We start from the raw sequence: 14,106 nt of genomic DNA, 5'->3' as shown, positions 1-14,106 counted from the left end.
CAGACAGATGTCTCCATGGGCGTCATTGAGTTTTACCTAATGAGAGCTTTCTCTTCTTCAGGGGAGAGCATTCCTGTCATCAAAACGGCGCTGCCCAAGGTGGGAGACACTGTGCCCTGGAAGCTTTGTGGCCAAGAGGACGTCAAGAGGCACATTCTCTTCTGTGGCACCGAGGTCATCCAGACCAAATCAGCTGGCTCAGGAACAGTGAGGGCTGTTGTCCTTCAGACTGGTCAGTGCCCGGGGCCCTCCTCCAGCCTCTGCCCCGAAAACCTCCTTTGTTGAGTCTGGTATTGTCTTTGTGAATTCCCTGAGTGTCAAAAAGTCTTCGGGCCTGGTTTAGCACATGTGTGTGTGTTTGTGCATGTGTGTGCCCGAGCATGACTATGAGCACACAGTGCACATGTATACATGTATATGAACAAATTGTATGTGCTGTGAGTGCTTTTGAATATGTATGTGCATGTGCATGTGTTGGTGTATGTGTGCATGCGCATGTGTGTGAGCCAAGAATTACAAATCCGCGAAAGAAAAAAGAATGTCTCTCAGTGACCTCCAACAAATGCTCCTGTGCAGATAACCTGAATGTCACCTGATGCCATCAGAAAATTAGTAACTGAATCAAATACAAAGAAGCCTCCTCTCTGCTCCCCTCCCCAGCACCTGGGGCTGTTTCCAGGAATCCAAGTCTTGTCTGCCCTGCCCTGGGGCCCCTGCAGGTGTGGGGAGGGGCTGGGGAGCCTCAGGTGAGCAGATGGGTCCAGACAGGTCTGGGCAGAACTCAGGCCCCAGAGGAGCCCCCGGACCCAGGCCAGATTCAAGGCCCGGCACCCTTGGAATTTCTGAGTCAGGGAAGTGGGGTCTGAGCTTGAGAGGTGGGGGTGGGAAGATAAGGGAACCGGCACAGAGCAACGTCAGGGAGGTGGGACTGAGGAGCTGTGGGGGAGGGCTTCACGACAAGATCTGCCCTGGCCAAGAATCAGCCTGAGGAAGCATTGTTTGAGTGAGAGTGTGGGAGGGAGGCCTGGCAGGTGCAGATGGACTGAGATCCATGCAAGTGGCACCCAGAGATGATACCATGTTGCTATGTAGCATTACCATGTTGGAGCAGTAGCAATAGCAATTATGGAGTGCTTTAAGGTTCAAAAAATGCTTTATGTTATTATCTTACTTGATCCTCACAACCACCCTGAGAGGTAGGTGCTATTGTTAAACCCATTTTACGGTAGAGGAAACTGAGGTAGACAGTGATGAAGTGATTTGTCTAGGGTCACACATCTAGGAAGTGTCTGAGCAGTATCTGAACCAGGAAGATGAGTCTTCCTGACTTCAGGACCAGCACTCCGTGCAATATGGTGCTCCCTAGCTGCCTCTTAAACATCACCTAGTGCTTAGAACCAAGGGAGGAGAGGGCAACATGGCTGACTTGCAGAAAATGGAGTCCTGTGGGTGCTTGTTGCCTTAGGTTTCAACACTGCAAAGGGAGACCTAGTGAGGTCTATCCTCTATCCGAAGCCAATGAATTTCCAGCTCTACAGAGATGCCGTCAGGTTCCTCCTGTGCCTCATCGGGACGGCCACCATTGGGATGGTCTACACCATATGTGTTTATGTGCTCAGCGGCGTAAGTGCTTTGTCCTTCCCATTATTTGAGGCAGTGACTGTGCAGTATCTGAAGTGCTCATTAAGTACTAGAGAAAGGTGACTGGTAGCCAGTAGGAGCCAGAACCTGGTTCTCCAATACATGCCCAGGGAGAGGATCTGGGATGTGGAGCCAGGAGACACCTTAGTGACTTTCTACTCCAACCTCCTCCTTTTATAGATGAGGAAAGTGAGACCCAGGGCAGGTCACTGACATTCCCAAGGTAGCTCAGGGATTAAACTCAGAGGTGTTATTTGAACCTAGAGCCTACCCCACAGATTCCATACTCTTGGGTCAACAAACAAGAGGCAGGGAGTCGGCCCTGGAGTTTCTTGAGGCAGGTAAGCTTGTCCTTAGGCTCAGGGACTTTTCTCCATATATTTCACCCCCAAAGATACCTTGGAAGTCTTCCTCTGGTGCCTCACTATGATTTGGGGGTGGGTGGGGGAGAGAATCCTAGGTTCTCAAAGGCGTGGACATCAGGGTGCAAGTAGTAGCAAGTTCAGCCAGGCTGGGAAGGCTTGGGGGGCAGACCCAGGAACAGACAGATGGACAAAAAGGAGGCAGTGGCTGGGGTCCTCAGCTTGGCCCAGCCCCATTCAGAGGCTCACAGACAGCTTGACTACAGAGGAATCAGATGCTCAAACCCAGCAATTCTGAAAGACGCTCCATTACATTAGCCCAGCTGTCTAACCTAAACAACTGATGGTCTGTGCTGGTGGACAGAGCTTCCACTCCTGAGAAACTGCCGATTGCCAGAGCACGTGCTTTGTCTTCACCATCCAGCACGTGTGTGCCTGGGTGGGTGGGTGTGTGCACACACACGTTTGGTGCTGCACTCGTGGCACATGTTAATTTGGCACTTTCAAGTTGTTTTTCTCTGTTTATCTTCATTCCCTGGCACAGATCCTAGGATCTGGAAGGTACTTAGTTAATGTTGAGTTATAGTCAACCAGCACTTATTGAGTACTTACTATATGATACAAAGAAAGACAAACCGACCCAAGATTACTGCCCTCAGAGAACTCACATTCTAACGGGGGCAATGACATGACCAAGCACTTGCCTGATGAGATAGGTCGTAGAATGTACACCCAGAGCTTGAAGGGACCTCAGAGCAACGACTCAGCTTTATAGTTGAGTAATGGAGATGCACCCATTTTACATATGAAGAAACTGAGGCTTAGAGTGGTTGTGATCTTGTGGTCACACAAGTAGTATGTGTCTGGGGCAGGACTTGAATTCAGGAATCATGGACACTAGGCTATCTATACTACTTCCACAAAGCAAGGCAAGAGAACAGCACAGCCCTAGAGGACGGCTAAGGTGAGGCGTGTGAAGAGATACTGGCAGCTGTGCTGGATGTCAGGAAAGGGCTGGCTGGGAAGATGGGGCCTGGCTTCCTTTGTGGCTCCCGTTGCTCTTGGGGAAACACAAAAGAGAGAAACAAGCAGCTCCTTCTAATTCCATTCACCCACAAGCATCTCACAGCAAGCTTTCGCCCCCACTCCACCTTGGCTGACACAGACAAGGGGCAGTGGGTCAGGTTGAGTGTGCTCTAGGAGAGGGTGAGCAGTCACCACTCAGACCCATGTGAGCTCAGCCACACTTGCAGGCATGCCCTCCCCCAAGACTTCAGCACCAGTTTGGGGAGGTTGGGTCACTTAAGCAGTGGGGACCCTTTTCCCAGGAGCCGGCAGAGGATGTTGTGAAGAAGGCTTTAGATGTGATTACCATTGCGGCTCCCCCTGCACTACCTGCTGCTTTGACAACAGGGATCATCTATGCCCAGCGGAGGCTGAAAAAAAACGGCATCTTCTGCATCAGCCCCCAGCGGATCAACGTCTGTGGCCAACTCAATCTCGTCTGCTTCGACAAGGTCTGTGTACCTCATTCCCCTTACCATTCATCTTTCCCCTTCTTCTCTTCCTCTTCCACCTCACCGTCATTATAGGTTGGATGATCGTTGGTAGAGAATAGTGCCGAGGGGATATTTCTGTCATCACCCTCTCATCTTCACCACTAGTATTACTGTTTATATGACTTGAAGTCTGGAGCCCTCTAAAAGCTAGTAGTATGGAGCACATGACCTCACTAAGATCATACATGAGGTCCCTACCTCCTCTAGAATTCTAAGACTTACAACTGACTGCACCCAAAGAAACAAAAAAGAAATTCTGAATTTTTGAGACGAAATTGGGCAAAGCAGTCATAGGATCATAGCATGTTGGGCTAGAGGGGGTCTTAGAGATCAGCACTTGTAAGAATTTTCTCCAAAACTTTCATTTCAGAATTTTATTTCCCTCTGGTCTCAAAGTGAGACATCACCATGCTTTTTTATCTTTAGCATTCTCTTGCTTTGTGTAGGCAAACATATTGAGGTGGAAGGGTTCCAGGGGTTGAATAACGCAATGCAGTTTGGTGACACATGGCTTAATGTAGCTTTAATGTTAAATTAAAAAGATAGAGAATGGAAGTGAAGTTAGCGTCACCTCTGAAAAGAAGGTAGCAACGATATCAGAGCCTGAATCCTGGCAAACACTGTCCAAGGTTCTGATAGACTGAGAGAGGGAGGGATAGGGGAGGCAGGGTGGTAGAGGAATTTAATTCTTCATAGCTCTCAGGGAGCAATTTCAAACGTGGAAGGGTAGCCTACTGAGGAAAAATTGCCCCTGTCCATTCAGTTATTATATTGTGGCATCATTCTACCTTTGAGGACATATTCTTGGCACTGGAAACTTTCTATGTGACCCTGGTCAAGTCGCTTACCTTCTTGGTGCACCAGGCTAAAACACAGAGTTGCAGATCTGAGATGGAGGAAAGTTTACATAATGGAAGTATAAAGCAGCAGGGCAATTGCAGTCCTCCCCTGCTCTTCACCCCAGTCATAGGGCGTTGGCACCCCTCTTTAAGGCCACACTTTTATTTCCCTGGGTTAGGAACTCAATCGTGACTTTTTGTACTTCATAACACCTTTGTGACACACATGAAATCCTGGCAAGATACTTTTGAATTGTGCTTCTTCTGAAGCTCTCCACTCTTCAAAGTGCATTCAAATGCTTCTTTTTATCTAGACTGGCACCTTAACAAAGGATGGCTTGGATTTCTGGGGTGTGGTCCCTTCAGATAAAAGTGGGTGAGTACCTGGGAGGGATGGTGGGATGAGGGTGGGGTGGGAACTGGAGCGCGCAGTTTCATCCTCTCAACACTCTGGGTCTGCCCCTCGACACCTCCCAGGAATGGGGATATTGGCCTTTGACCTCGAGTCACAAATATTTTCTTCCTTCAGTGGGCTTCCTCCTTTTCTTTACTTTCCCACAATTCTCACTGTATGGAAACAAGCAGAGACGGGCACAGCAAGATGGCCAAGAACCTGGCCTGGCATATGGAGAGGTCCCCCATCCTCACCCTGATTGCCAATGGCCTTGCCTCTTTTGAAAAGCACTGTTGATAGAGTTTGTCTTTACTGAGCAATCATCTCCAGAGCTACCCCTCTGGTTGGACCAAGGGGAAACCAGGCTCTAGGGTGTAGACCGAGGGGGGAAGAGGTCCTCATCCCTACCAGTTAGGCAAGTAAACAAAACTAATCACCAAAGGGAATGTATCATATAATGCACTCTACATTCAGAACTTGTGGACCCTCTCTCCCATCTCACAAAAGAAATAAGAGAGTTCATGCAAACACTTGCTATGTGTCAAACACTGAGTGAAGTGCTGGGCATACAAATAGAAAGTCAGGGTTCCAGATCACAAGAAACCTGTGCTTTAATAGTGGGAGAAAACATACATAGGCGAGCTCAGCCACGAAGTAGAGGAAAGGCCCCATGGTCCTTTGAGGGGGGTGGTGGGGCCCTTTTCCACATGGATTGTTCCTCTGAATGATGACTACAGGAGTCAGCCTTGATGCAGAGCTGGTGGTCTGGGTAAGGGGGGTAGCCATCATCCCTATGGCTTGGGTAGTCTCCAGTGGGGTCTAAGGCAAGGTGGTAATTATGGTCTGAGCCATGGTATTTTTATTTGCATTTGGTTTTCTATGTAAACTCACTGAGGATAAAGCTCAACCCTTTACAGACCATTCTTCTCTTTCTCCCACCAAACCTCCCGCTTTTGATCTTATTCCAAAAGTCAGCCCTCTAGTTTCGGGCTAAAGGATTTTATTTGAAAGCTCTCAGTGTCTTAGCCCTTGATGAGGGTTTGTCTGGTCATGCCTTGGACCTGTGTCTAGTTCTGGCTGCCACATTTTAATGTGGATACTGGAAAATTGGAGTGAGTCCAGATGAAAGTGAAATATCTCCAAACCACGTTGGAAGAGAGCTGGTGGAAGGAATTGGAGATGGAGAAGAGGGACCTCAGATAGCTATCCCTTAATAATTCGAGTTCAAGAAGTATTTATTAATATACCTACTAGGTGTGACATACTGTACTGTTCACTGAGGATTCATAGGTTAAATAAGATGCCTAGATTAAATAAGAGGGGCTCATGCCCTAGAAGGGAAAATGAAATAGACCTCTATCCCTTGCTACTCTCCCCACACTCTTTTTCCAACTACGCCAATGTCATCTCCTCCCCCACCTCATCTAGACTTCTCAAGATTCACCTCTTCCAGGAAGGCTTCGAGGCTCATCCTATCCCAATGACCCAGGTCCCTTCTGAGGTAGGCATTCAATGGGCACTATGACCCGCCCAGCAGAATGTCCAGTCTATCCATCAACAAGCATTTTATAAATGCTCTCTCTGAGCCAACCACTGTGCTCCAAATGTCATAGAGGTTAGCCAGTGGCAAAAACGAACTCCCTCCCCCATAAGTACTGCTTTGATGTGATAAGATGTTTCTCAAAAAAAGGAGAGTTGAGGGAAAAGGCCAAGTTTGGACTCCAACAAAACACAAGATTCTACAGGACACACACTTCCCTTTGGGATTTCACTCTGCATCGTGGTCTTACAGAATTGTAATTATAACCCACTTTTTCTAAAGAGAAAGAATACTTCAAACTTCTCGTTAGTGAGGGCCAATGGGTTAAAGGTACAATTCTTCTGAGGAGGTGGCAGCAGTTTAATTTGGGCTTAACTTTAAGAATGAATTCTGCAATGATTAAGATTGCCTGACACTACCGTGTGACCTTGGATGAGTCACACAACTTCCCTGGGCCTGTTTCTTCATTCATAAGATATAAGACTAAATGACCTCTGAAGTCTAGATTTATGATCTTAACGTCTCATGGCCAGTAGGAAATGTTGCCTTGCTTCCTACATGTGGCTGGCTGGGAGCTCCCACGTCTGGGTGGCAGCAGGTATTTAAGCTGAGGGTGCTTTAATTGCTGGCAGGGAGGTTGTACAAAGCCTTCCTTCATCATCAAGGGAGAGTGTGATGATCATTAAGGTCCCCTCCCATTTCAGAATGTCCCAGTTCTATGTTTTATATATGCTCAGTACATTCTTTACAGAGATAGGCAGATTGGGCTCTGGGGAGGGAGAGACTTTGTGTGCATGCCACATGCTGGAGGCTTTCCAGCCCTAATCTTGAAGCCCCTCCCCAGGAGGAATGTGGGTGGACTGTCGTCATGCATCATGAAGACAGCTGGGGCCTCGTGGCCAACAAGCTGCATTTAGGGAAGAAGGCGACATCTTTGGCAGAATTAATATGATGTCCAAGTGGGACTCAGCAGACTCATGGGCCACTGTGTGGCCTTTGAACAGCGTGAGTAAATGGCAGCTGGGGAAGCAGTAGAAAATTGGATCTGGCTTTGCTGCAGAAAAGGTTGTAGATGTTTCAGTTGTTATTAAGGGGTGATCGTAAGCCACTGGCACATAATGTTTGAGAATCCACTTGGGTCACCCAAGCTTGGGAGTTCTGCTCAGCCATGTAGAGAAATGTGTCCCAATGCCCTTTGGACTCTGCCCTCTGCCCTCTGACCTTGGGTGGACTAGCTGGAGAAGAATCTCTAGCTTTGCAAGGCTCTCTTGAAAAGGGATTGGAAAGAGTCCTCAACTTGGGGTCAGAAGACAATTGGCTCATGGTGTGACCTTGGCTAAGTTATAGAAGCTCTCTGAGCCTCGGTTTCCTCATCTGTGAAGACAGAGGATTAGGCTAGTTGACCTCTGAGATCTCTTCTAGCCCTGGGTCTATGATTCATGAATCATCTAAGAGGAAGGGGCAGGGAGACATGAAGGAGGAGGGGGATGTACAGCCTGGAGGTGTTTCCTTGGGCATTTTGTTCTTAGAGGACTTCCTTCCGGGAACTTGTTTCTCAGGCTCCCATCTCAGAAGCTGAAGGACGGTGGTACTTCCAGGCTTGGATGCTGCATCTGCTTTGGACCAGGTGTAGGGCCCTGTGTTAGTCAACCCACCTTAAAACAGCAAAGGAATAATGACTCCAAGTAGATGCCCATTACCCCTAGGCAGTTCCCTGTCTCTCATCCCTTCTTGGCCAGCTTGGTGATCTGCCTCTCTGAAATGCAGCAGACACACATTCAAGTCAAATCAAATCAAGCACCTACTATGTGTCATGTATTTTGCTAGGCACTCAGATATAAAGACAAAAATGGATCGGTCCCTCCCCTCAAGGAACCTGCAGTCTGGCCAGGGAAGGCCAACTAATCAGTCACAAAATATTTCTTAAGAGCCTATTATGGGCCAAGTGCTGTGATTTCTCTGGGGATGCAGAGACAAAAATGAGACAATCCCTGCCCTGCAGGGATCCTTCTAGGGGATGTGTGCTCAAAGCATATGGAAGGCATCCAGAAGGGATGGCGCTTTCAGGAGCCCAGGGCCCCACGAAGCTGTGAGGAGCCATTCATGGGGCACAAAGGAGCATCGGAGGAATCAGGCATAAGAAAGAGATTGGTGTACATATCAATGGTACTCTTTTGGCCTCCTTTCCTGTAAGTTCACTTACTAAGAGCAAGAAGTCTAGATTAATCCCCAACACTTGGCACCAGTGAGGGGCAACCAGCAAAACCCCATACACCAACCCCTAGGAAGGAACAGAAAGCACAAATCCCCAGAGATTCTATCTTTGTCCCAGGCCTTGGCCCCGAGCAACAGCAGACCCACTGAAGGAATTTCCCTTCCCCATTAGTTTCCAGGAGGTCCACAGCTTCACCTCTGGCAGCGCTCTGCCCTGGGGTCCCCTGTGTGGAGCCATGGCCAGCTGCCACTCCCTCATCATTCTGGATGGGACCATCCAAGGAGACCCTCTGGACGTCAAGATGTTTGAAGCCACCAACTGGGTAAGCCTCTCTCTGATTTGGCCTGCTGCTTGTATTGTCTGTAGAGCCTCGGAACTGTCCTTGAACAAGGAAGCAAGAAACCATTCATCCAAATTGGTCTCTGTTTATTTGTCAAAGGAACATTTTTGGATCTTTTGTGACCCTCATGGCTGCATCGGCTGCCCCACCCTGTTCGAACAAAGACTGGAGAGCAGGGCCTGTTAGGAACCACACTTAGCCAAGTGCTTGGTGCCAATCAAGGCCAGGCTCCCTCTGGGTTCCAGAGTCAAATTCGCAATCTGTTTGGTGATCCAGGGTTTCACACAACCCACCCTCCATCTCCACCACATTTCCGTTCTTCTTACATCTCATTCCTTTCCGTGTCCTCGGCAATCCGGCGAGGCTGGTCCCTTTGCTGTTGCTTACAACACTCCATCTCCCACCTGACCATTTTCACTGGCTGACTGACCCCCATGCTTGGAATTCCCTCCCTCCTCATCTCCACCTCCCATCTTCCCTGACTTTCTTCAAGTATCAGCTAAAGTCTCACCTTCAAGGAGAGTATTTCTTAGTCCTTGTTAATCTCAGCCTCTGAGATGTTCTCTTTCTATGCCTTGTTTGTACATAGATGTTTGCATGCTGTCTCCCCCAATAGCCTGAGAGCTCCTTCAGGGCAGGGAATGTTTTTGATTTTTGCTCTTCTCTTTACCCCCAGAGGTAAGAACAATGCCTGGCATGTAATGAACAAAAACAAAAGTGTGCTTTGTTTGAAGAGGAAGGAAGAGGTGCTCAGGGCTCAGTTCTGGTGACCAAGAGTTAATGTCACTCTCGCAAGTGTATGTGACTGGAAAACACTTTGTTCCTCCTGGCCACTGTTTCCTTCTCTGAGAAGCACAGTATGATGCTGGCCTTTTTTGCCCTGGACGGGAGGGATCTGTTGAATAAGATGTTAATAAAGCACTTTGGCACTTCTGGGTAAAAGGTTCCTATTTGGGACAATATTGGGCATAATTTGGGGTTATCAGGGCAGTTACTAAAGGTTTACGTTAGCCACGCATGTAAGGCCTTGTGTCCCTGGGGCCAACAATCACATTTAGAAAGACTGTCAGGAAGGAGAAAGGGTGGGGTGTGGCAGTATCAGTGAAGGAAAGATGTACGATGCACACCATCGAGAGAGATGCTAAAAGTATGCTCTGAAAATTGTCTGTGAGCTGTTCAGAGACCCTGCTCAGAGACACACAACATAGTATGTTCCTTCTCTGCAGAGAAAGAGGGCCAGATAGCATGAATGACCCACAGAACTGTCTGCTGTCTCTAGGGTGATGGCCACCCCATCCATGGTGGAAACCAAATTTTCTGCCCTAGATTGATTTCCGCTCCAGCTGCCTGGCTGATGGTGCCCTCCATAGGCATCTGGTGCTTTGGGATTCACTCTCAGAGAAAATTGGCCTGAGCTCTCAATAGAATGGAGAGACAGGGCAAAATCTGTGCAGTGAAACATCCCCTTTTGAAACAGGAAATAGAGAACTCTGGGATAGATTTCCACGTCAGAGGAATCCCAGCAGGAGCCACGATTGTGAAGCCAAGCCAAACAACCTGTCAAGTAAGACTCCATTGTGTGTGTGTGTGGTCTACCCATGCACCTCCTAGTCTTCAGACTGTTTGAAAGCAATAAGGGAAAACACATCTAAATGGGGGATAATTGGAAGTATTCAATGGTACAGGAATCAGGAGAGACCTAGGTTTGAATCCTGCCTCTAACCCTTATTAGCTGTGTGATCCTGGACAAATCACTTCATCCTCAGAGACTCAGTTTACCCATCTGTAAAATGGGGAGAAGAATACCTGTGGTATGGGTTCACAGTACTATGGGGAGGATGGAGGACAGTATGCATACAACTCTTTGGAAACTTTAATGAGTTGGAAAAAAGCCGGCTACTAGGATGTGTCTAAAATGATTTTTTCCTGGCTTCAGTTAGACCTTAAGATGTTCTTGCGGGGCCCTGATTCTCCTTTCTCCCCTAAAGTGCCTTGAGATTCAGTTCTTTCTGTCCTGGGTTGGATGGGGGCTAGCGGCTAAGGGCATTGTGGTGTCTCCCCAGGTCCCAGTGGAAGGAATCGCCATTTTGCACCAGTTTCCATTCTCATCAGCACTGCAGAGGATGTCTGTCATTGTGCAGGAGATGGAAGGCGACCAGATGGCCTTCATGAAGGGGGCACCAGAAAGGGTGGTTAGCTTTTGCCAGCCCGACACTGGTAACTACCTAAATCTGTTAACTCAGATTGCAACTGGCAACCTGTGCAACCCTATTGAAAGTTGTTCACCATCTTCCTTCCTTATTTGGGGGAGCATTTTTCTTGTTTGACCTTTCCAGCCATACCTCAACCTTGAAAGAGAAAGACTTTGTCTTCCACTCAATTTGAAGTGTTCCTGGGCAAGAATTGTCTGGGTGTTTTCCCCCCAGAACATCATAAAGTTTATTGAGTATCTCTGACATATTAATCCTTTATTTTTTCCTGAACAGTGCCAAGCAATTTTGCCAGTGAACTCCAGAATTACACCATGCAGGGTTTTCGAGTTATTGGTTTGGCTTACAAAAGACTGGAGAGCAATCACCACATCGCCGCCTGGACGAGGTAAAAAAGTCCTAGCATCTTGTTTCCCTGCCCTCAGCTCTTAATCTTTTCAGGACCTGGATCATAGACTGTAGTTCAGATCATGTTCCCATTTGGGAAGGACTGCTTGTACTCTTATCATTCTGTGTCCACTGGTGCAGGCAGGATGGTGTATGTGTGTGTGTGTGTGTGTGTGTGTGTGTGTGTATGCATGTGTGTATGTATGAATATGTGTGTGTTTGTGTGAGTGTGTGTGCATGTGTGTGAGTGTGTGAATATACCAAATGCAGCTGATAATGAATTCACAGATTAATCAGACAAATAAGTGTAGCAGGTACTTACGGAAAACCCAGCTGATGTCTTCAGACATCAACACTCTTGAGAGGCAATTTGAGAGATGACTTTTTAACATAGGATTTTTTTCTAATTGGCATGCTTGGGATTGAAAATGCCTTGAAGTATCTGTAGGTAGAAATCTGATTAAGGTGGCTTCCCCCTCCCCATTTAATTTGAGTATCTCAAGTCAGTTTCACTGTCAGTCCTGGGGAGTAGGAGAGGGGAGGTTGTCTCCAAACTCTCTCCATCTCAACCACACTTAGGGATACAACCATATGGGCAGTGAATTTCCCCCACACCGGAAGGTGATTGGGAATGTTGCAACTTGAGAACAAAGAAGTGGTTGGGGGAGGGCACTTCAGTGTTTCAGTTCTTCTTGGTGGTCTTTGCTTCCCTCCACCCCTCCCTCCCTCCTTCTTTCCCTCCCTTCTTCCCTCTTTCCCTCCCTCCAGCTATGACGTCAATGAACAAACCTGTATTAAGCACCTGCTGTAGGTTTTAGGTGCTGGCATGCAAAGACACAAGGGAAAGGGTTTCTATGTCGGAGCCACGTTCCTGTGTCCTGTGTCTTCCTCAGGGATCCAGGGAATATGCTTCGGACCTTTCTCTAGTCCTCTTCGAGGGTTAGATTGGGAGCTCTTGGAGGGAAGGGGCTGTTTGCCTTGTTCTGTACCAGCATTCGGGCACAATCCCTGGCACGTGGCAGGTGGGCAGTCCCACCCGGCTGGTTGCTCAGCCGCTTTCCTGAGATAAGAACCAGGAGAGGAAGGGCCTCGGCTGGTCACGGGCTGCCCTGTCTGCTGCTGCCACTGGCAGTGTTTGCTCTGCTGTTTCCATATGTGTTTGCTTAATGCCAAATGAGCACGCTATCTGAACTTAGAACTGGGTCCATCGTGTATCCTCCAGAGGCAAGGCAGGGCGTGACATGCCCTGTGCCGCTCCAGGCATTCCCACCCCTTCCAGCACCCACGTTGAGCTCTTCTTGTGAACTTCGTCATTTTTATTTCAATTTCGTCCTTTTTAAAGTCATGTGGGTCTGAATGCCATCGAGTGAGGGAGGACACAGTTCCCGAGGGAGAGGGAAGAGCATCCCTGTAATCCTGCATCCAGCGGCAGGGGGGCAATTTTCAGCTGTATTAGGGTCTGAAAGGACACCCTCCGGTGTGTGTGTGTGCAGGAAAGAGAGGAAGACCCTGGACGCTTCTAGAACTCCTCCTATTTCATGGCGGAAATCACATCCCACCAGTGCAGGGAGACCTCAGGGATGCAGTTTGGAGTAGATGACAGCTGGGTGACAAAGGGACGGGGATGGCCTGGATTCTTCCCCTAAAGACTCACTCGTATGCACCAAGGCAGATACCATGGGAGCTAGCGTGCCAGCTGGCTGCATTTCTCTGAGCCGAGGACACTTCTGTCTGTGCAGCATCTAGCCCCGGGGGGGTGGTGGTGTGGAAGTGGGGGGTGGATGGGGCGGTGGAGCATACATCACAGCATCACTGTCTAGGGCTTCAGAGGGAGCAGGAAGGAGAGGCCAGAGGATCACTGGCCAGGATGGATTGACCCCTTTGGGTTGGGGCCAAGCTCCAGATTGGAATGGAACCCAAGTACTTCAGGACCCTCGTTTAGAGGAGGGAATGAAGGTGAAGTGATTGGCCTGCAGACAGACACAGAGGACACCTTGGAGTCCAATGCTAAGATGTTTCCCAGTCTATCCCATTACCTCCCAGGAGGGCCACTGAAGTCCAAGCGAGTCTGCCTAAGGCATGTGGTAAACCTGCGCAGAACGGACCCTAGAACACAGAGGGCCTTCCTCTTAGGTCCAATGCAACAAGTCACGTTCCTTCACAGGAGGTGAGAGTGCTGAATGTGGAGTCCCAGGCCCAGAATTTGGTGACCTGGGTAACCTTGGCAATCGGCCTCATTTCTCTGGGTCTCAGCTTCCTCGTTTGTAAAATAAAAGGGCTGGACTAGAGGACCTCCAAGTCTATTCTGGGTGAGGGTCTGTGTGGTAAAGAGCGTCCTGGTATGTTGGGAGCCCTTCAGTTCAACTTGCCAAACACTGATTAAGAATCTTGTAGGTGCCAGACACTGTACTGTGCACTGTGGGCGAAGAAACATGGCATTAAACAGTTTCTGTCTGCAAGGAACTTATCTTTTGTGTATGTGTGTGTGTGTGTAATTTATGAGTTTGTGTGTATGGGTGAGTGTGTGTGGCAGGAGGAAATGTATATGCAAAATCACAGAGAGAGACAGAGAGAGACAGAGAGAGAGACAGAGGAAGAGGAGAGGAGAGGAGAGGAGAA

General features: G+C 48.5%; 1 protein-coding gene across 2 annotated transcripts in view; it reads left to right on the top strand.

Moving 5' to 3' along the window:
• The window catches only part of ATP13A4 (ATPase 13A4), an 84,935-nt gene that overhangs the window by 43,888 nt on the left and 26,941 nt on the right, over positions 1 to 14,106 (top strand). For both annotated transcript variants that reach the window (XM_027848858.1, XM_027848857.1), the window contains exons 10-17: positions 62 to 232; positions 1,466 to 1,623; positions 3,332 to 3,520; positions 4,716 to 4,777; positions 8,722 to 8,872; positions 10,368 to 10,454; positions 10,954 to 11,107; positions 11,377 to 11,488. In XM_027848858.1, the coding sequence (XP_027704659.1) occupies positions 62 to 232; positions 1,466 to 1,623; positions 3,332 to 3,520; positions 4,716 to 4,777; positions 8,722 to 8,872; positions 10,368 to 10,454; positions 10,954 to 11,107; positions 11,377 to 11,488 (1,084 nt within the window). The remainder of the gene's footprint in view (positions 1 to 61; positions 233 to 1,465; positions 1,624 to 3,331; positions 3,521 to 4,715; positions 4,778 to 8,721; positions 8,873 to 10,367; positions 10,455 to 10,953; positions 11,108 to 11,376; positions 11,489 to 14,106) is intronic.

Source organism: Vombatus ursinus, unplaced genomic scaffold (genome assembly GCF_900497805.2).
Source record: "Vombatus ursinus unplaced genomic scaffold, bare-nosed wombat genome assembly UNPS02006874.1, whole genome shotgun sequence".
Lineage (NCBI taxonomy): Eukaryota > Metazoa > Chordata > Mammalia > Diprotodontia > Vombatidae > Vombatus > Vombatus ursinus.
The sequence above is the reverse complement of the archived record's forward strand: the minus strand, read 5'-3'. Positions and strand labels throughout refer to the sequence as shown.